At 43.8% G+C, this 21,574-nt stretch overlaps 1 protein-coding gene across 1 annotated transcript in view; it reads right to left on the reverse strand.

Annotated features, from left to right (window-relative positions):
- Positions 1-1,003: 1,003 nt before the first annotated feature.
- The window catches only part of LOC123840738 (acyl-coenzyme A synthetase ACSM1, mitochondrial-like), a 40,276-nt gene continuing 19,705 nt past the window's right edge, over positions 1,004-21,574 (reverse strand). The window contains 8 exon segments of the mRNA XM_064590313.1: positions 1,004-2,128; positions 3,814-3,933; positions 4,820-4,919; positions 5,989-6,116; positions 13,016-13,117; positions 13,672-13,752; positions 16,471-16,576; positions 19,026-19,105. Of these exon segments, the coding sequence (XP_064446383.1) occupies positions 2,042-2,128; positions 3,814-3,933; positions 4,820-4,919; positions 5,989-6,116; positions 13,016-13,117; positions 13,672-13,752; positions 16,471-16,576; positions 19,026-19,105 (804 nt within the window). The 3' untranslated portion in view covers positions 1,004-2,041.

Raw genomic sequence — 21,574 nt, forward strand, 5'->3', positions numbered from 1 at the left:
TTGGGCTTTACGATATGAACCTCACAGGGGAAACAATCCAAGCTGACTCTCATGGGATCTCTTGGGACCTCCAGGAATGAGAGCATTTTAAGAGAAAACATTCACCAGCTTCTCTCCTGGGGGATCCAAGACAACACCCAGAGAGCTGGCAGCCCCAGGTGTGCTGGACGGGGAGAGCCAAGCAGGTGGGCAGGGCCAGGGACCCAGGTGACTGGACAAACCCCCTGTGATCATCTCTCTTGGGCCCTGTCCTGAGCCGAACCTCCTAAACTGTTTCTCTCTAGGACTAACACAATTAGTGTTATCTAATTGTGAGTTAATCCCAACTCATTCAGGCCCAAGGCAGCTGAAAATCAATGCTCTACAAACCACCACTTACTGTGTAAATTTCTTGTAAACAGGAACCATTTCAGCACTGCTAAAATAGGAACGCAGTATCTTTAACATAAATATAAATATATTTATATAATTAGCCATAAAATATAAAGAAGCCATAGAAGACACGCAAACGAAAACAAAACAAGGATAGCAAAACATTTGTATTAAATTCTGTTTAGAAGCTGCTGCCCGCCTCCAGAGCCCCAGAGTCGGGTGGTCCTGGTTATAGAAGGAGAGACCAGCTACAGAAGGGGTGGAGTCAGACTATATATATATAGGCCCAGCCTATAAGGGGGACTAGGGAATTCCAGGAAGGATGGCCGGGGTCACCCTGATTATAACTGGAACAGGGAGCAGGGAAGAAGAAGCAGTGAACAGAGTTTGGGGGCCTCGAACAGGTGAGATCACTCGTGGAGGTGAGGAAGTGTCCCCAAAGCCAGTGTCAGCCTCCTGTCTACGAAGCCCTTCGTGGCCCCTGGAAACAGGGCCGGGAGCCTAGAGTGTGAGATCCAGCTGTGCTGCTTACCAGCTCTGTGACCCTGGGCTGCTTTCCTTCAGTGAGCTGGGGCGTCCAAGCCTGTGTCCATAACTGTGCTGAGGACAAGAGGAAGCCCCGTGCTGAGCACCTGTGGACATTAGCATCATCATCTCCATGGGGCAAGTGCCTTCCCAGATCCGGTGCCTCACGTCTCACAGCTGTTCAAAGCAACACTGGTGACAACCAGAGGTCCCTCCTGTTTCAGGCCTGTGCTAAGCCCTGCCCTTTGCACACATCATCTCTCGGGCTACAGATGGCAGGAGGACCTCATAAAGTGTGGGGAGAGCTCCGGGCCCCTGGGGAGGCTGAGGGATTCCTGGGCCCTGGGAAAGGGTGAGTGATTGGGGGGCCCTACGGAGGGCTGGGGAACGGAGCTCCTGGGCTCCATGGAAGGAATGGGGGATTGGGCACCCCGGAAAGGGCTGGAGGAGTCTTGCAGGTTTCCTGGGTCCCCACAGGGCAGATCCCTCCCACACCTAAGCTGGTGCAGGCTGGGACCTGGAAGCAGCACCATACAGAGGCAGCGGGTCCATGGCATGCTGGATGGAGCGGTGAGGAATGGTCTGGCAGGCAGGTGGAACCACCAGGCTGGGCTGCCCTCGGTGCCTTCCCCCTTCCCCAGCCACCTCACTAGCTTGGCCCTGACCTCACCCTCCAGCAGGGCATGGGCAAGCCAGGCAGAGGTGGACACCTGGGGCCAAGGAAGGGTCCCTCCCCAGACCTCTGTGTTGTGGTTGTTGAACAGACAAAAGGAGTCACCCAGGGCCCCTGGAACCAGGGGGGAGAATCTGGCCCCAGAGTCCTCTCCAGTGGGGCTTGGGGAGAATCATGGAGGGACCGCATTTAGCTCTGGTTCATTCACAGAATCAAAGCACAACACAAGTCCCCTTGGATGCTCATGTCCCTTTATTACCCCAGCTACATCCTGGGCGCTCACTCGGGGACTTGGAAGCAGGAGAGTAATGGATAGTAATTTAAAAGAACAAAAATGCTGCAATGTGAGCACTCCTGATGCTCTTAAAATCAATGTCCAACACTCCCCTCCTCACCCTCCCCATAGTGAGGAAACTGAGGCAGCCAGGGATTTGGCAAAGAAGACACAGTGGTTTCTGAGGGTTTTGCTGATTACATCTGACCAAACTCCTTTTTCCGAAGGTCACTTCTTTTAATCTCGCCAGTGACGGTTTCGGGCAGCTCTGAGACAAATTCCACCTGGTCAAGGATAAAGCAAACCCATCCCAACTTAGTCCTGCTGTCATTTCTTACCAATGCCCCAGGCTCCTCCTCTGCCCCTGCACAGTCCCCCAGACGGGCTGGCACCATGTGGTGGCCCCAGTAGGCTCCACCAAGGCATGTCAGGGTGTCCCCTGACCCGGGAAGTTGGATGCAGCCCTGTGATGTGCTCTGACCAGTGAGATGTGAGTGGGAGTGAGGCGTGCCACCTCGAACAGAACACTTGAGACCACTGGGTCTGGCATCCACTCTGTCCATCTCTTCTAGCACCCGGCAGTTACCTATGGTGGGTGCTCCTTTATCCTGGTCCCAGGAAGACCATGCGGACATGTGGCCGGAGCAAGAAAGATACTTCCCTAGTAGGAGCCACTAAGACAGGGGCTACTAGTTCCTCACAGGAACATCAGCCCATCCTAACTGGCCTGCATCCTCCAGTCTACTCTCTAGGAGGCGGCAGAGCCTTACATGTGAAGGACGAACTCCGTTTTCAGATACACTGGGTTTGAGTTCAGCTCTGCCCTTTTCTTCACTCCAACCTCAGGCAATTTACTGTGAGTCTCTGAGCCTCTCCCGTTTCCATTCTGTCAAATGGATGGTTATACCATCTCAGGTTTGGGGGGATTAAATGAAATAACACATGTAGAGCTTTGAGTCCAGCGCCCGGCACACATGTTCAATAAATATTAGCTATCTAGCTTTGGGTAAACACTCAGAAAGCACAGCAATGTATTATTACAAAAGAAAGACACGTTAAATTTTTGACCCATGTATCCTTGCAAACGTGGTTTTTCAACAAGTCAGATAACATGTATATTTATTCACAGCCTGCTTTTGTCTCTTAATAATATATTTTTGTGATGTTTTTTATGTTACAAATAAGAGATCTGCATCATCTTTTTAAATTATAGGACAGCATTAATTACCACGAATAATTTAATCATTTCTCTATTGTTGGACATTTTCATAGTTCTCACATGGCACTGAAAACGAGGTAGAAAAAAAATCTCTCAGAATGTATTTTATGCTACAATAAATATTATTTTGTTACCTTTTGTTTGTTATGTATCTATATATGTATTGGGCTTCAATTTAGAATATATTTCTTACTACAAATAATGTTTTTTAAAAGTGTGGCAGTTGTTGACTTGAATGTCTTTTTCTTTTTTTCTTTTTTTCAAGATTTTCTTTTTATTTATTTGACAGAGAGAGACACAACGAGAGAGGGAACACAAGCAGGGGGAGTGGGAGAGGGAGAAGCAGGCTTCCCGCCGAGCAGGGAGCCCGATGAGGGGCTCGATCCCAGGACCCTGAGATCGTGACCCGAGCCGAAGGCAGACGCTTAACGACTGAGCCACCCAGGTGCCCCGAATGTCTTTTTCAAATTGTGAAAGATTTCAAATATCCTTCTTGGATATTTCTAGGCTCTTGGCTGATTTTTTTCTGTAGGTTTTTTGTCAGCCTTTTTGTTTTCTGACACAGGATAGAGGTTTCCATGATTAAGATGGATCTCCCCTAAACCCCTAAGTTGAATGCTTCTTCAGTAGAGAAAAATGCTCATTCCATGGGCTACGTAAGCTCCACCCCAGCCACCCCAGGAGATTTGGGGCAGCAGAGCCCAGGGCCCACTGGACGGGACCAGGCCCCATCCCTCTGCCCTCACTCACCTTCCTGGGGTACTTACACGGGGCTGGCACTGACTTCACATGCTGCTGTAGCTCCTTGGTGAGCTGGTCCCGGTCATGGGAGAGGAATTCCGGAGTCAGGACAATAAATGCCTTCACCACCTGCAGCGCAGAACCAGAGTGGAGGCTCAGGGGGAGTGGCAACCAAGTGTATAGTCTAAAAAGTAAATGTGTATTAAGTAAATGGAAAAACAAGTTGACAGTTGAGCCTCTGGAAAAGAACAGGACCAGTGTCCATACTTCCAATTTCTACTCTCTGCCTTGGAAAATTACTTCACCTCTCTCAGCCTCCATGTCCTTCTCTGATGTGGGGACAGCACGGCTTCATTCCTCAGGGCATGGCTCTCAAGATTCATCGAGATCATTCATATAAACCATGAAGCTCGTTTAAACTGATTTTTATTCCTATCATTATCATCACCATTTTCCCTATTATTATAGGTAGAGTTCTGTGGGCATTAAATCAATGGTGGTGATTAACTACGTTCCTATTATTCATGTCGCGTCTACAGGGCACAGGGCCTTGTCCAGAGTAGGTGCTCAGCACACAGTGAATCAATGAATGCTTGCTCTGGAGCCAGACTGCTCACATTCCCATTCTGGCTCCACCACTTGACAGCTTTGTGATCAGGCAACTTATTTAATCTCCTTATGCTTGTTTCTTTCCCTGTAAAAAAGGGTCTCAGAGTCCTTAATTAATGAGGTTGCTGTGAGGGGGAAATGAGCCGGCAGGTAGGAAGGGCTCAGAAATTAGGAGACGGGCAGCAGTAGCCCCAGCTGCAAGCCACATTCACAAGCATCATTTTCTGTCCCACATGGTTGAGGCCACACTGCTCTCTGGTGGCCACACAGTGTAAATGCACATGCACACCCCGGGGCCCCCCTCCACCCGAGGTCCAAGGTTGGAGAGACAGGACCAGGAGGAAGGTTTCCCGGCACCTGCCTTGGTGCCCACACACAGACACGATGACCTCTGTGTCCTCCGCACCTCCCTTCGAATTGGGTCCAGGCTGCTCACCAGAGCTGATTCAGCCACAGCCGGGTGTTCGGCCAGGGCATTCTCCACCTCTGCGGGCCCGACGCGGTACCTGCGGGCTCCTTCTTGGCTTCTGAGTGGCTGCCAGGGCCGGGTGACCCAAGCCCTCAAGTCTCATGTTTTGGAGGGTCACCTCGTCCCTTGTCACATAGGATAACTGTCACAGGAAGCCAGATACCTGTGCCCTGGCTCTCTCATGGGCCCCAAACATGAAGAATGGGCACTCCGTGCTGAGAAATACAACACTCACATGCTCCCCAGAGTTTCTCACCTCACTGCCTCTGCTCAGGGAGGAGGGTGAATATTTAGTTCTCCCCGAGCTCTGGGGCTGGGCTCAAGCAGCTTCCCTTGGCATGAAACCTACTAGAAGCCTCAGCCTTTATCTTAAACATTCATGCAAATTCTGCATACTCTTCCCCATCATATTAGCATGTTTTAGAAATTTAAAAGGTAAACACACTCAACTTCCCTGAAATAGCCAAGAGAACTTGTTACTCTGGTATAATGTGTCATTTTTTTTTTCTTTCCAAATCACGTGAAGATTTAGGGACAACTGACTTGGAGCCAGACAGCTTTGGTAAATCTGGGTTGTACCCAGCACTCTGAAACTTTAGGGAACTTTATTCACTAGTCAGTAACCCAGTTCCTTCATCTGTAAAATGGGCATAACTGCATCTACCTTCTAGCACTGAGAGCTGAGTTATATAAAGCACTGCAGAGTGTGCATCCCCATAGTAAGTGCCCCATAAAGGTTTATGTTGTTGTTATCTATTATTAAAATTTTCAGTGATTGTTGTGTCCCATTAGAGGAGCCAAACATAGAGGAAGCTTCCTCAACAATAAGGGCCTATGTAACGTCTTCCTTCCAAATCCCTTAAATTGCATAATGTCTCATTATGGTTCGCCTTGCAGACCTTCTTGAACTACATTTTGATAGACTTTTCTGGATGCAGGGCTTGGGGGAGGTGCACAGGTATCCCCAGAAAGGGGGCCCATAGACAGAGCTCTGTTCAGAGTTAGCCTGAGCTAACCATCACCAAGCTTGGATGAATGTCAGAACAAGCTAGATCCCATGAGGCAAGTGAGGGTGATGCCTCCCGGCTCAGGTCAGACATACCTACCCAGAGGCTTTGATGATGTCATCGTTCCTCCCCAGGAACCAGATGTAGCCCTCTTCATCCATAGTTGCTCTATCTCCAGAGTTGTAAAAGTCCCCACACTCCACTTTGGCTGTCTTTACTGGGTTGTCCTGCAAAGACAACAATACCCCTTTGTTGAAGGCAACGAGTTTAGAGATGATGAGCCACAACCTGGTGCTCAGATCTGGGTCTGGATCCCGCTCCTGGCTCTACTTGGCACCTGGGCAAGTTTTGTAATCTCTCTGAGTCTATTTTCATTATATCCAAGTACTCAATGAACACTACTTGTCAATTAGTGAACAATATTGAGCCAATTTTAAGGATAAGTTTTTAAAGTAACAACTCACTTTTGTGTGGCGCTCTAGTATAATAAAATTTCCACTAGAACATGGACCCTGTGTATTTTATTTATTGTTCTCAGCTTAGCATTCACATAGTGCCTGGACAAATGAGAGGTTCAATACACTTTTGTTAAATGAATTTCCTTCCCAAAATACTACCTCATCTGATCCTCCCAGAAAACCTACAAGGCTTTTATTTTTCTAATTAAACTGTTTATTTTAAGATCATTGTATATTTGCAGGGTACCTGGGTGGCTCATTCAGTTGGGCGGATAACTCTTGATTTCTGCTCAGGTCATAATCTCAGGGTTGTGAGATCGAGCCCTGTGTAGGGCTCTGCACTCAGCATGGAGCCTGCTTGAGATTCTCTGTCTCCCTCCGCCCCTTCCCTAACTAATGCACACATGCATGCATACATGTTCTCTCTCTCTCTCTCAAATAAATAAATAAATCTTTTTTAAAAAGATAATTATATATTTGCATGCAGTTATAAGAAATAACACAGAGAGATCCTGTGTGCCACTTACTCAGTTTTCTCCAATGGTAGCATCTTGCAAAACTACAGTTCAATATCACAACCAGGATACTGACATTGCCACAGTCCACCAATCTCACTTAGATCTCCCAGCAGTTTACTTTTACTTTTTTGTGTGTGTCTACGTGTATTTTATCAAATGTGCATCCACCACCAGAGTCAAGTTACAGAAGACTCCCGTCATCCTGAGGATCTCCTGTGTTGCTCTTTTATATCTACACCCATCTCCCTCATCTTTTCCCTCCCTCCAAATCCCTAAGCCCTCGGCAGGGACTGATCTATTCCCTAGTTTTATAATTTTGTCACTTTAAGAGTGTTACATAAATGGAATCCTAGAGTATGTAACCTTTTGGGACTAGCTCTGTTTTTATTTTTTTCACTCAGTATAATTTTCTGGAAATTCGTCCAGCTTCTTATGTTCATCAATACTTTGTTCTCTTTACTGCTAAATGGTACTTCATGTTATGGATGAACCCCAGTTTGGGTGTCAACCCATTGAAGGGCATCTGGGTTGTTTCCAGTTTGGGGCTATTGTGAATAAAGCTGCTCTCAACATTCATGTGCAGGTTTTATGTGAGGCTAGATTTTTATAGGCCATAACAGAAGAAATGAATGCTCAGAGAAGCACAATAACTCACTCAAAGTCACCCAGCTGGTCAGTGGTAGGGTTGGTATTTGAATTTAATTCTTGCTCCACAGCCTTTGTACTCAACCACCAAGTGTTTGCACTCAAACACTCAATGTGTTGAGATCATCCCTCTCATGAAACATGAAATGATTTGAAAAAGGTCCCGGAAAAAAAAATTAAAAAAAAAAAATTGAATGACATCCCATTTTAGGTTCCCTTCCAATTGTTCTGATTGTATTAAGGAGACTCTCTGACATGTTTTTAAAAGCTCTGGAACTACCAAGAGTAAGTTTCAGGACTGGAGCTTTTAGTGGGAACAGGGTTTAGCTAGAATTCAAGAAAAATTGTTTTGTTTGCATTATAGTTATAGTTATAATTGCCTTCTGTTTTTGGCAAATCATACTGTTTTCCATTTGTGATACTGATTAACTTTTTAAAAAACATATGTTTTATTTTTTTAAAAGATTTTATTTATTTATTTGACAGAGAGAGACACAGCGAGAGAGGGAACACAAGCAAGGGGAGTGGGAGAGGGAGAAGCAGGCTTCCCGTGGAGCAGGGAGCCCGATGCGGTGCTCGATCCCAGGACCCTGGGATCATGACCTGAACCGAAGGCAGATGCTTAACCACTGAGCCACTCAGGTGCCCCCAAAAACAGATGTTTTAAAGTAAAATAATGATTATTGTGTGCATCTGTTCTAACCTATCTGGGGGGCTGCCTGAAGGACAGGTGCAAGGAACTCACTTTATGTAACTCAGAAAAAAGCAGCAGGCCCGGCTCATAGAAGCTACCAGGCAAACTACAAAAGTGAAGTTGCCTGACGTAAGAGATTATGGGTGGAGATATACAATAGACCATCAAGGTCTGGGGGAGATGCTGGAGTGAGTTTTGGGTTTTTTTTTGTTTTTTGTTTTTGAAATTAGGATGTTCAAGACAGCTATATGCATGGGGGAATTAAGACAGCCGTGAACATGCCTGGGCAAGATGCATGCTCAGCAAAGTCCTGAGAAAACCTTAAGCTTTCATCTCAGGCTTGATCCCTAGGCTCAGAGCAAGTCCAGCTAAGTGGTGAAGGAGTATCCCAGCACAGAGCCAATCTGCACAGTGGTTGTTCTCTCTTCTTTTTTGGTTGGTGATGTTTTTCTTTGTTCATTTGAGCTCCTGCCCCTCAAGGAAATCTCTGTCAAAACATTAACTGAACACGAGCTAAAGGATCAGAAACCTCAGTAATCACACATGACAAACAATAGTCTTTAAAGAATTTGCAAAAGTACCACAACAAAGGACTACTATAGCCTTCAACAGTCCAAAATCAAAAAACAAAACAATGAAACCCCAGCAACCTCAACCCCCAGGGAAGTGGGAGAATCTGATTTCTAGAGTTCACTCATATGTGGAATTTAAGAAACAAAACAAATGAACATTGGGGAAAAAAGAGGGGAAGGCTAAGAAACTGACTCTTAACTGTAGAGAACAAAGTGATGGTAACCAGAGGGGAGGGGCAGGGGGATGGGTGAAATAGGTGATGGGGATTAAGGAGTGCACTCCTTACGATAAGCACTGGCTGATGTATGTAAGTGATGAATCACTAAATTCTATTCCTGAAACTAATATTGCACTGTATGTTGACTAAGTGGAATTTAAATAAAAACTTGGAAGAAATAATAAGTCAAACGTGTTAAGTGATCAAAAACTAAGAGAAAAAATGAACAAAGAACTAAAAAACAGAAAAAACTATATATGGACAAAAGATATTAAAGAATGATTCTATTTAGAATAGCAACAAAATGAATATAATACTAAGAATAAATTTAGTCAAGAAAGTGAAAGACGTACACTGAAAAATAAAAATTGTTGCTGAAAGAAATGAAAGAAGGTATCAATAAATGGAAAGACATACTGTATTAATTGGAGACTTAATATTTTTTTTAAGATTTTATTTATTTATTTATTTATTTGAGAGAGCGAGAATGAGAGAGAGAGAGAGAGAGTGCACATGAGAGGGGGAAGGTCAGAGGGAGAAGCAGACTCCCTGCTGAGCAGGGAGCCTGATGTGGGACTCGATCCCGGGACTCCAGGATCATGACCTGAGCTGAAGGCAGTCGTTTAACCGACTGAGCCACCCAGGCACCCTGGAGACTTAATATTAAGATGACAGTACTACCCAAAGCCATCTTCAGGTTCAATGCACTCCCTATCAAAATCTCAGTGGTATAGAAATATTCATCCTAAAATTCATATGAAATCTTGACGGATCTCAAATAGCCAAGACAATCTTTTAAAGGGAGAAGAAAGTTCTTCTTTCCAGGGAAAAGAGCTTACACTACTGATTTTTAAACTTACTGCAAAACTACACTACTGATTTTTAAACTTACTGCAAAACTATAGATTTCATATGAAATCTTGACAGATCCCAGATAGCCAAGACAATCTTTTAAAGGGAGAAGAAAGTTCTTCTTTCCAGGGAGAAGAGCTTACACTACTGATTTTTAAACTTACTGCAAAACTATACTGGAAATAATCTAAATGTCTATTAAGAAATTGATGGATATACAAAATATGGTACACCCATACAAAACTGGCATTAAAAAAAAAAAGACACATAGATGATTGTAATAAAATAGAGAACCCAGAAAGAAATCCTCACATATATGGTCAATGGATTTTAGGCAAAAATGCCAAGACCATTCAGTGGGAAAAGTCAATCTTTTCAACAAATGGCACTGAGAAACTAGGATGTTCAGATGCAAATGAATGCAGTTACCTTATACACCATATACACAAATTAACTCAAAATGGATCAAAAACCTAAACACAAGAGCTAAAATTCTGAAACTCTTAGAAGAAAACATAGGGGGAAGTCTTCCTGATTTTGGATTTGACAATTATTTATTGACTATGACACCAAAAGCACGGGAAACAAAAGAAAAAAATAGATAAAATGTTCCTCATCAAATTTTTAAAATTTTACTTGAAAGGACACTATCAAAAGAGTGAAAAGACAATGCACTGAATGGGAGAAAATATTTGCAAAGCATATATCTTATGAGGGGTTCATATTCAGAATATATAAAGAGCTCTTACAAATCAACAACAAAACAAACAACCCAATTTTAAAAATAGGCAAAGGACTTAAATAGACAGTTCTCCAGAGAAGGTACACAAATGGCCAATAAGCACATGAAAAGATGCTCAACATCACTAGTCATTAGGGAGATGAAAATCAAAACCACAATGAGACACCACATCACATGCGGTAGAATGACTATTATACACACAAAACAAACAAACAAACCTGAAAATAACAAGGATTAGCAAGGATATGGAGAAACGGGAACACTTGTACATTGCTGATAGAAATATAAAATGGTGCAGCCACTGTGGAAAACATTTTGGCAGTTCCTCAAAAAGTTAAATATAGGGGCGCCAGGGTGGCTCAGTCATTGGGCGTCTGCCTTCGGCTCGGGTCATGATCCCAGGGTCCTGGCATCAAGCCCCACATCGGGCTCCCTGCTCAGCATGGAGCCTGCTTCTCCCTCTCCCACTCCCCCCTGCCTATGTTCCCTCTTTCACTGTCTCGCTGTCTCTCTCTCTCTGTCAAATAAATAAATAAAATCTTTAAAAAAAACGTTAAATATAGAATTACCATAAGATGCAGCAATTCCACTTTCAGGTATATATCCAAAAGAAGTGAAAGCAGGAACTCAAACAGATACTTGCACACCAATGTTCATTGCAGCATTATTCACAGTAGCCAAAAGATGGAAATAATCTAAATGTCTATTAAGAAATTGATGGATATACAAAATATGGTATACCCATACAATACCATTCAGCCTGAAAAAAAAAATGACATTTGGTCACATGCTACAACATGGATGAACCTTGAAAACATGTGCTAGGTGAGATAAGCCAGACACAAAAGGCCAAATGTTGTACAATTCCACTTAATAGAGGTACCTAAAATAGGCAAATTCTTAAAGCCAAAAAGTATATTAAAGGTTACCAAATGCTGGGGATATGAGGAGGAGGGGGGAGTTATTGTTTAATGGGAACAGAGTCTCCATTTGGGATGGAAAAAATTTCTGCACATGCATGGTGGTAATTGTACAATGTTGTGATTTACTCAGTGCTGCTGAATTGTATGCTTAAAAATGGTGAAAAGGGTGAATTTTATATATTCTACCTCAGTAAAGAAAAGAAAGGAAAAAAGCAAACAAATCTCAGTGGAGGAGTGACAACATATAGTCAAGAGAGCATGTGAAATGGGGTATATATCTACACAGGTGTGGGCATAGAGGAGGACATCTTTGTAAAATAAAATATGTTACTTCCAATTTAAAACAAAACTGATGTTGCTCTGGACCATCCCAGTTTAATTTAGCCAGAATCTCTATGGTTGGATCCAAGAATTATTTTTTTAAATCTCCTCAACTGATTCTAACATACAGGCAGGGTTGAGAACCACTGATCTATATATCTGTTACTCTGTTTATTTCCTCTTTTATCCAAGCCTAAAATCGTGCTACTGTGAATTAAGGCTAGGGCCTGCATTATTTGCTTTTGGTCAATAACGTCACAAAAGGAGCAGCACCACCCACCCCCAAGGCCATAGAGTGAGGCCAACAGGGACACCAATGGTTGTTCCTGTGGAGAAAGGAGACGGGTCTGAGATCAACTTCAAGGTCTGTCCACTCTCCCCTGACCAATCTTGGAAGCTGAGAATTTGCCTGGTCAAGAGTTTCAGGTTTCTTTAGAACCTGTCACAGTTTTATGTAATCCCTGGATTTCTTACGTAGGGTTTGGGAACCAAAAAGATGTGGGTTTGAATCCTAGACCTGCCATTTATTTGACGTGGGGAAAACATACAAAGCTTCCAATTTGCAGTTTCTTCCTCTGTGAAGTGGGGGCACCACTGTCCTCTCTGGAGGCTCAGCAAGGTTAACAGATTTGTGCACAGCCTGTTGGTAAGTGGGACTGTAGGATTTGAACTCAGTCAAAGCTTCCTGCATACTCAACCTCAAGAGATCATTGGACAGGCGCCTGGGTGGCCCAGTCGTTAGGCATCTGCCTTTGGCTCAGGTCATGATCCCAGGATCCTGGGGTCAAGTTCCACATCCGGCCCCCTGCTCTGCAGGAGGCCTGCTTCTCCTTCTCCCACTCCCCCTGCTTGTGTTCCCTCTCTCACTGTGTCTCTCTCTGTCAAATAAATAAATAAAATCTGAAAAAAAAAAAAAAGAGAGAGATCATTGGAACCCAAGTCTGGGGTGCTTCTTTCTACCCTGTCAGCACTTAAGTGTCAGATGGTTTTGGACAGGAAAGGATGTGAGAACACACTAGGAGCTTAGAGATTAATTAGAAGAGGCTTCATTGAGTTGGAGTGACTGAAGAGAGGTGTGAAGAAGGCTCGTAGTACAGAGTTGTATCCACCCCCTTAGTACCCACACTGCTCCCTGAAGGGATTTGGGGGGCCTGGAAGTGGGCAGGTGAGGATCACCACTTACTTCATAGCCCATGAAGAGGCCAATGGGCTTGGTGGGCTTCATCCTGATGCCAATGTTGCCTTCAGTGTTGAACGGCAGGCTGTTGCCCTTGTCGTCAATGATCTGGAGCAACAGGCCTGTGGATCCCAACCTGCAGGGACACCCCAACACGCCGGCCCCACCCACACAGTACCTGACTATTTGTGTGACACTGGTGAGAATAAATGGGGGGAGGAGCCCTGTCAAAAAATAGATTACAGCTGTCAGAAGACTTTGAAGTCAGGAAATGGTGAAACCCAAGTTATGGGTCTCCTGGTCTCACGGATATGCAGACGTGGCAAACGTGTCTTCAAGCTAGAAAACACAGATCAGGGAAAACTAGAAGCACCAGCTGATGGAGAGAGCTGCCAGGGCTCCCTCCAGGTGCTCTGGTCCCATCTGTTGTGTATGAGGCTTCCGGCTGCCAGGCTGAGCAGCATTCATGCCCAGGATACTGCAGTTCTCAACTGAAGCCTCCCCAGGAAATCGGCGGGAAAACAGGAGGAGAGGAAGAAGGACAACAACTGGGGTGGGGGTGGGGTGGAGTGGGCACAGCTGGTTCTGTCACCTGGTGTCCCACAATTGTTCAATCCCAGCTCAGCCCTAACTGCACCCAGCAAATGCCTTTAGGACCAGACCTGGACGTCGAAGGAGGGGATGCCTTTCCCGATGGAACCCGGCTTGATCTTCATTCCACGGAGAGTGACACAACTTACTCCCTATTCATAAAAGAAAGAAAATGGGGTTGGCCAAAGAGTCCAGGCTGATTACAAAGCATTAAGAACCACACACAGCATCCTCACTCATCCATGTCATTCGATGCTATGCAAAGAACCCTTATGGGGAAGCTAGAAGGCCCAGATTCTAGGTGCAAGGCATGGACCCAATTCTGGTCAGCAGATATTCACCACACCTGACATAGACTGGGCCTGTGCGAGCTCCTGGGGCTACCGGGTCCACTGCGAGGGGCCAAAAAAGAAGCAAAGGGGTGAGCCCGGGGCTGTGGGCATGTAACGTGAGGTGTGGAGTACGCACTGTATGTCAGACATGTGTCCGTTTGCTAGAGGAAGGCCATGATATCATTTAACATTGACTCAGGCTGTTAAACAGTGATAGGAACCCTGTCTCAACGACTCAGAGCTGTGCTGAGAATATTCAGATTGTGTTGTCCCCTCTGCTAGGCAACTGCCCCACCCCCATTTATCCTCCTGATGAACTTTATTCCTCCTTTATGGTACTCTAAAATATCTTTCTAAAGCTAAGCTAGACCAGGATTTGAATCTTTTTTTTTTCTTTTTAAGATTTTGTGTGTTTATTTGAGAGAGAGAAAAACGAGAGACAGAGTAGGGGTGGAGGGGGACGGGCAGGGGGAGAGGGAGAAGCAGGCTCCCCAGCTGAGCAGGGAGCCCAATGTGGGGCTCAATCCCAGGACCCTGGGACCACTACCCAAGCCAAAGGCAAATGCTTAACCGACTGAGCCACCCAAGGATTTGAATCTTGACTCCAGCTATGTGCCACTTAATCCCCCTTCATCTTCTCTGTAAAGGGGTAATTATAACACTTAGCTCTCATAGTACCTGTGAGTGTGTGGAAAACTCTTCACACAGTGCCTGGCACACCAAGTTATCTCCATAAACAGTCACAACTAGCTATTATTCTGGCCCCAAGAAAAGTCAGTTGGGACATTCTCCTTCTGTAGTATTTTTTCCCACACTTCCATTGTAGCCAAGAGAGCATTATACTTCTTTTTTAAAAAATATTTATCCATTTATTTTAGAGAGATAGAAAGAGTGCAAGAGTGCTTGAATGGGGTTTGGGGAGCAGAGGGAGAGAGAGTCTTAAGCAGACTCCCCGCTGAGCATGGAGCCCTATGCAGGGGCTCAATCCCACGACCCATGAGATCACCACCTAAGCTGAAACCAGGAGTCGGAAACTCAACCCACTGAGCCAACCGAGAGCTCCCAATTATCCTTATTTTTGCTTGTCTGTTTCCCTCAGTGAATAACAAGCATCCTGAGAATAGAGACTGCCCCATTCATCTCTACTACCCTAGTATCTAGGGCAACACTTACTTAAAAACAAGAGTAACAGCAAGGTGAGCATGTACAAGAGGTTGGACATTGTAGCCAGAGCTTTATATACTTCCTTTCGTTTCCCTTATCACAACCCAGCGAGACTGGGTTATATTTCCATTTTGGAGACAGAGAAGCAGAGACTCTGGAAGGTTCAGTGCTATGCCAGTGGTCTTGAAGCTTGTAATTGGCAAGCTGAGATTTGAACCGGGGTCTGAGTTCCTGAGAGGGAAAGCTCTTCCTCCTTTGCTATGTTGCTGCTCACAGTACAGGCATGTGGAAAATGTCCCAGAGATGAGTCAGTGGCTATGCAAATACTTTGTGAAATACAGCACCACCTGGGTATGAGGCAGTATTCTGTTGTTGCAAAGAGTTGATACAAAGGAACCTGGATCATGGGTATATTGTAGTTCTCATCCCACCCTCCTCCTTGTCCAAATATAAACTATGAACCATACAAGAACTAACCTAGAGTCTTAATATTTCTTAGGCCTGGAAGCGGACCAATTAACTGATGATTTAAAAGCATATTTTTTTTTGCAAAAAAGTCAAGACGAGTATGTGAATTGAGGCTAAAATGGTCATTTTGCTCCAGCTCCTGAGATGGTAGTCGTCTGTCTGTCAGTTACAGGGATAACAAGGAGGCTGGGGAAAGTGGCCCAGCAACAGAAATGACTTGAGAATTGTGTTGGAAGATACCTGCCCCTGCCCCTACTATCATTAATAACGTTTTTCTGGTTTAAGACATGCCTGATACTCTGAATGTCCTGTCACCTGGCTAGTCAGTGATGCCTTTGGGAGTCACACTGTGTGTGTGTGTATGTGTGTGTGTCTGTGTGTGTGTGTTGGTATATACAGAAAGTCTCTGTTCCCTCCCCCACTCTAGCTAGTGTCCCACAATCAAACCTGTGTGCTGTCCACATGAGCATCCAGAAATGAACTTCTGGGGCCAGCTCCTGGCTGCCTGTGGTTGCCACCCTAGGAAGGAATGAAGTAGGCAGGACTTGCTGATGGTGGGCTCCATGTTACTGGAGAGAACCTCCCATCCCGCCACCCCTCCTGGGCTCCCTAGAGCTAATGATCCCAGGGATGGTAGCACCATGTCCTTACACCCCTTTTCAAAGTTTTGTCCAATAGTTTTCAGGACATTGGCCTCTTGACAAACTGATGAGCTGTGAATTGTCTTTGTGCAAATTGATTTGGGGCAAATTAGCCTAGAACTCTGAAGCCTCCCATTGGCTTCAGGCAATGTGTGAGCAGAGTGGGGCCTCTGCATATACATGGTTCAGCTCGTCTGCTGGGCTCAGTGGCTCAGCACATCCTGACTGATCAAGAAAGTACCATCTACCTACTGTTTCTACCTACTGTTTCTGACTGTCCGTAGACCTCGTAGAGCAGAAGACCTGTCCGTTTTCTCCACTGCTCTTGATCCTCTGGCAGCAGAGAGTGCTCCAGGGTAGGGAACCTGAGACTTAGGGGAAGGCAAAGTGACAAGAGAACTTGCAGTCAGGCCTTGGATGTTCTGCCCCAGGCCCAGAGTGTTAAGAGCTCAGAGCCTCGTCATCTGGATCATTCATGCTTCTGCTTCCTCATGTTCTTAGTTGCCTTTGGGGCAATTTGCTGGTGGTCAAAGCCAACTGGAAGTCACTCACTTCCTGTCAGTTCATGTTAACTCTTCTGGCAAGGGGTGGGTGGTGGCGGTGAGGCTAATGGGTTTGGATCAAAGGTTTGGATCAACTTTGGAAGTTGACATAAAAAGATGGCAAAGATGTATTTATCAGACCTTGTCTTCACACTCTCTGTGGCCATGAGGGGTATTTTATAAACTGTAAGGTGGTAGGGGATAAGATCCCAAGAGCATGTTAGGATGCTAACAGAACTGCATTGCCTTCTCTGAAGGGTAGGGTCATGTGAATTGAAGGGCTTTTGTATTTCTGAGCAGAGAATGCAAGTTAGAGGGTAGAAATGAATTGCCCAGGACATCAAGGAAGACTGGGATGTGTGTAGGAAAGGAGAGAAGGGTTATGGTAGCAGCCCTGAGAGAAAGAATTTCAGAGAGCCAAAAAGTTGGCTGTGAACATCTGTAGTAGGTACATTGCATGATGTAAATCCTCTTCTTCATTTTTCCCCATAAAATTTTCTGCTAATAAAAAAACAACCACAAAATAATGATGGATTCCCTGAAGGACGTGGGGAGAAGTGATTGAGGTCTGAGTACCAGGTGGCCTGGGGCTGAGCCGGGTCAGCTCTTGGGGATGAGAGAGGTAGCAGACATCTGGTTCACCTTCTCATCCTCATCACCCTGTCCTGGTACATCAGAGTCAGAGTCAGGGACAGGAGGGCTGAGGGTGCCTTCTTCATTTTTCTGCAGCTTTATCCAAAGTAGGTAAAATGGGCAGATTCTCTGATGCAGTCATTAGCTATGCTTTGGTTGTATTTTTACTGGGTTTGGACAAAGATCATTGACTGAGGAATGTTCAAAATGTAGCTTAATATGAGCTTTGAAATACAGATGGAAACAGGATCCAAACAGCTTGAGGCTTCATGAATAAAATCAAAACTGTGTTTCAGAGTTAGCTTCATAAGGGTAGCCACAGAACACCTTAATATTTTAATTCTATATTTACGACATGTTACTCTGATTTTTGAAGTAGCCGTTTTAATCTCAGACTCTTTAAAAGATACATAAATGCCCATAAGTTTCAAAGAGCAGATTTCAGGTTAGCTGAAATTAACCTGCAAACATGGGGAAATGCAAAAATAAAACTCTACAGTAAGATAACACTATATATCCATCAGATTGACAAAAATTAAAAACTCTGACAATAACAAATATTGCCAACGTTATGGAACAATGGGAATTCTCCTCTCCTGCTAATGGGAGCATTTCAATACTTTGGAAAATCGCATGGTAAAATGTCATGTCAGTGTGAACTAGCAATTCGTCTTCCAGAAAAATGCTACAGAAATGCATGCTTATATGCACCAGTGTACATGTACAAGAATTCAATGCAGCATTAATCACTAATAGCCCCAAAATGAAAACTACCCAGTGTCCATTAATGGTAGAACAGATAAAAAACACATCATGTTTTTATACAATGGGATATTATACAGCAATGAAAATTAACTACAGCAACATGCAGCAACATAGACACATCTTAAAAACATAATACTGAAAAAAGAAGCCAAATATTACAGAGTAATATATGATTACACACATAAAGATCAAAAGCAAGTAAAATATGATAATTTGTTTAGGGGTATTTCCTTAGGAGGTAAACTATAAGGGAAAACAAGGAAAGGAATACCATAAAAGTCAAGACAGTAAATTCCTTTAGGGAAGAAAGAGGGCCATGAAGAGATCTCTGGGGTGTGGGCAATATTCTATTTTTCTGATTCAGTGAGTGGTGACACTGGTGTTTTTCAACAATTCATTAATCTATACATTTATGTCTTATGTATTTTTCTGTATGTTTGTCCTTTCATAAGAAAAAGTTTAAAAAAGAATAAACGCACAATGATGCAAGGCTTACTGAGTGTTTCATTTGGATCTTGGAGTCCTGCTTTAATGAACTAATTATCACCACCAACAATTATCCCCCCCCCACACACACACCCCTCAAAGACCACAGTTAAAAATAGACCATGGGGGGTGCCTGGGTGGCTCAGTCGTTAAGCGTCTGCCTTCGGCTCAGGTCATGATCCCAGGGTTCTGGGATCGAGCCCCGCATTGGGCTCCCTGCTCTGCGGGGAGCCTGCTTCTCCCTCTTCCACTCCCCTGCTTGTGCTCCCTCTCTCACTGTGTCTCTGTCAAATAAATAAAATCTTTAAAAAACAAAAATAGACCATGGTACATTGGATTCCTTAAATTCCTACCCAAAGATTGTTATGACCAGCTACCACCACTTCTACTATACCTGGTAGAACTGTGCCGTAGAATCATTTGATATACAAATGGCACAGCAAAGCAGTGGGTGATGGGGTATTTGAACAACATCTAGAAAATGAGAAAAGAAGGAATTTTATTTTTATAATAAAGATTTAAAATATCAGTTAATTATTAGCATTTTAATTCTGATCTCCCCTCTAAGGAGAGCCCATTATTTATTTAATTCTTTCAATAGACCTATACTGAGCATGAATTTTGTACACGCCATGCAACAGACACTGTCGGGCGAAAGCAAGAAGAGTAAGATAACATCCCAACTGAGAGTAGGTGGTAATAGAGGAGATAAAACAGGACTCATATGGTAAGAAGGAAATTGGTAGATGTCATAAGAGAGATTGGAAGAAGGAGAACAAAGCAGAGGGAAATATTCCTTTTGAATGGATAATCCAGGGACCTCATGGAACAGGGGGCATTTAGTTGGGGTATTTAACAAATGGAATGGTGTCTACAGGCAGAGGAAGGGGGGGAGGTTCTTGCAGATAGAAGGAGTAATAGGAGTAAAGTTTCCAGAGTTGAAAAACATTTAAGTGAAGTCAAATAATATGGTTTATTTAGACAGGAGAGGAACAAGAAGTAAATTTAGGAAGATTGGGGTTAGTTGGAGCCAGATTATATAGAGTCTAAAATGTCTGGTATTCACTGTTGTTTTACTAGAGGTGGGAGTCTTTCAGTTTCAGATCAGGGTGGAGATACACTGGGAGAACAAGGAACACTAAAGAGGAGAGAATGTGGGTTTGGGGTCAGCCTGCTTGACTTCAATCCTGTTACTAATTCCTCTGCAACTCTGTTTCGTCATCTGTAAAATGAGAATATCTGTATCTTCCACACAGAACCACAGGGAGGTGTAATGGGTACTTGGGGGAAATCTGCGTCCACTTTCAGTCCTCTTTCTGAGTCCAATCAACTCTCCCTCCCTCCCTCCCTCCCTCGCCTCGCTTCCTTCCTTCCTTCCTTCCTTCCTTCCTTCCTTCCTTCCTTCCATCCTTTTTCCAGTATAATTAACATACAGTGTTATATAGTTTCAGTTGTATAATATAGTGATTCAACAATCCTATATATGACTCAGTGCTCATTAAGGTAAGTGGACTCTTAATCTCCTTCACCAATTTCACCCACCCTCCCACTCACCTCCCCTCTGGTAGCCATCAGTTTGTTCTGTATAGTTATGAGTCTATTTTTTGATTTGTTTCTCTTTTTTTCTGTGTTTGTTTGTTTCTTAGATTCCACATGAGTAAAATCATATATTTGTCTTTCTCTGACTTATTTCGCTTAGCATTATACCTGCTAGATCCATCCAAATTGTTGCAAATGGCAAGAGTTCATTCTTTTTTTTATGGCTGAGTAATATTCCATCATATCTATGCCTATCTATCTATCTATCTCACATCTTCTTTATCCATTCATCTATGAATGGATACTTGGACTGCTTTAATAATTGGCTATTGTAAATAATGCTGCAATAAACATAGGAGTGCATATATCCTTTTGAAATAGTGTTTTCATATTATTTGGGTAAATACCCAGTAGTGCAATTACTGAATCATATGGTAATTCTATTTTTAAGTTTTTGAGGAACCTCCATACTGTTTTCCATAGTGCCTGCACCAGCTTGGATTCCCACCAGACAGTGCATGAGGGTTCCTTTTTATCCACATCCTTGCCAACACTTATTGTTTCTTGTGTTGTTGAGTTTAGCCATTCTGACAGGTGTGAGATGATATCTCATTGTGGTTTTGATGTGCATTTCCCTGATGACGAATGATGTGGAGCATCTTTTCATGTGTTTCTGGGCCATCTAGATGTCTTCTTTAGAGAAATGTCTGCTCATGTCTTCTCATTTTCAATTGGATTATTTGGGGGTTTTGTGTTGAGTTAAATGGACAGTACATCTTTAGGGAGCGCCTGGGTGGCTCAGTCATTAAGTGTCTGCCTTCGGCTCGGGTCATGATCCTGGAGTCCCGGGATCAGGTCCCACATCTGGCTCCCTGCTCAGCAGGAGGCCTGCTTCTTCCTCTCCCACTCCCCCTGCTTGCGTTCCCTCTCTCGCTGTCCCTCTCTCTGTCAAATAAATAAATAAAATCTTTAAAAAATATAAAAAATGGATAGTACATTTTTAACTTAACACTCCTTCTTTCAATCAGTATCTCTCATCTTCAATAAGAGGAACTGAAGCTAAAAATGTTATCATTAAAATCACAAAAGTAACAAATGAAAAATAAATCAAAATAATTAAATTTTCAAATGCTGGTGTGTGTGTGTGTGTGTGTATGTAAATTTATAGAATTAATACTTTGAAATAATTCAAGCTTAAAGCACACTGAGACTTTGGGACACCCATGTAGTGGAGGTGGCGGGGGGAAGGTGGATTCGGTGTTTTTGTTTTTGTTTTTGATTTTGTGCAGCTTTAAGCCTCAAGGACTGGCAGGATGTGTGCAGTAAACAATGATAGAGAGGCAAATATTGACATGTGGCAGGGAATAAGAAATGGAAAATGCAGTCTGATGTGCTGGAGGGATC

This window comes from Mirounga angustirostris, unplaced genomic scaffold (assembly GCF_029215605.1).
Source record: "Mirounga angustirostris isolate CCGP_5_RB_7025 unplaced genomic scaffold, mMirAng1.0.hap1 SCAF_5, whole genome shotgun sequence".
In the NCBI taxonomy this organism is placed as follows: domain Eukaryota; kingdom Metazoa; phylum Chordata; class Mammalia; order Carnivora; family Phocidae; genus Mirounga; species Mirounga angustirostris.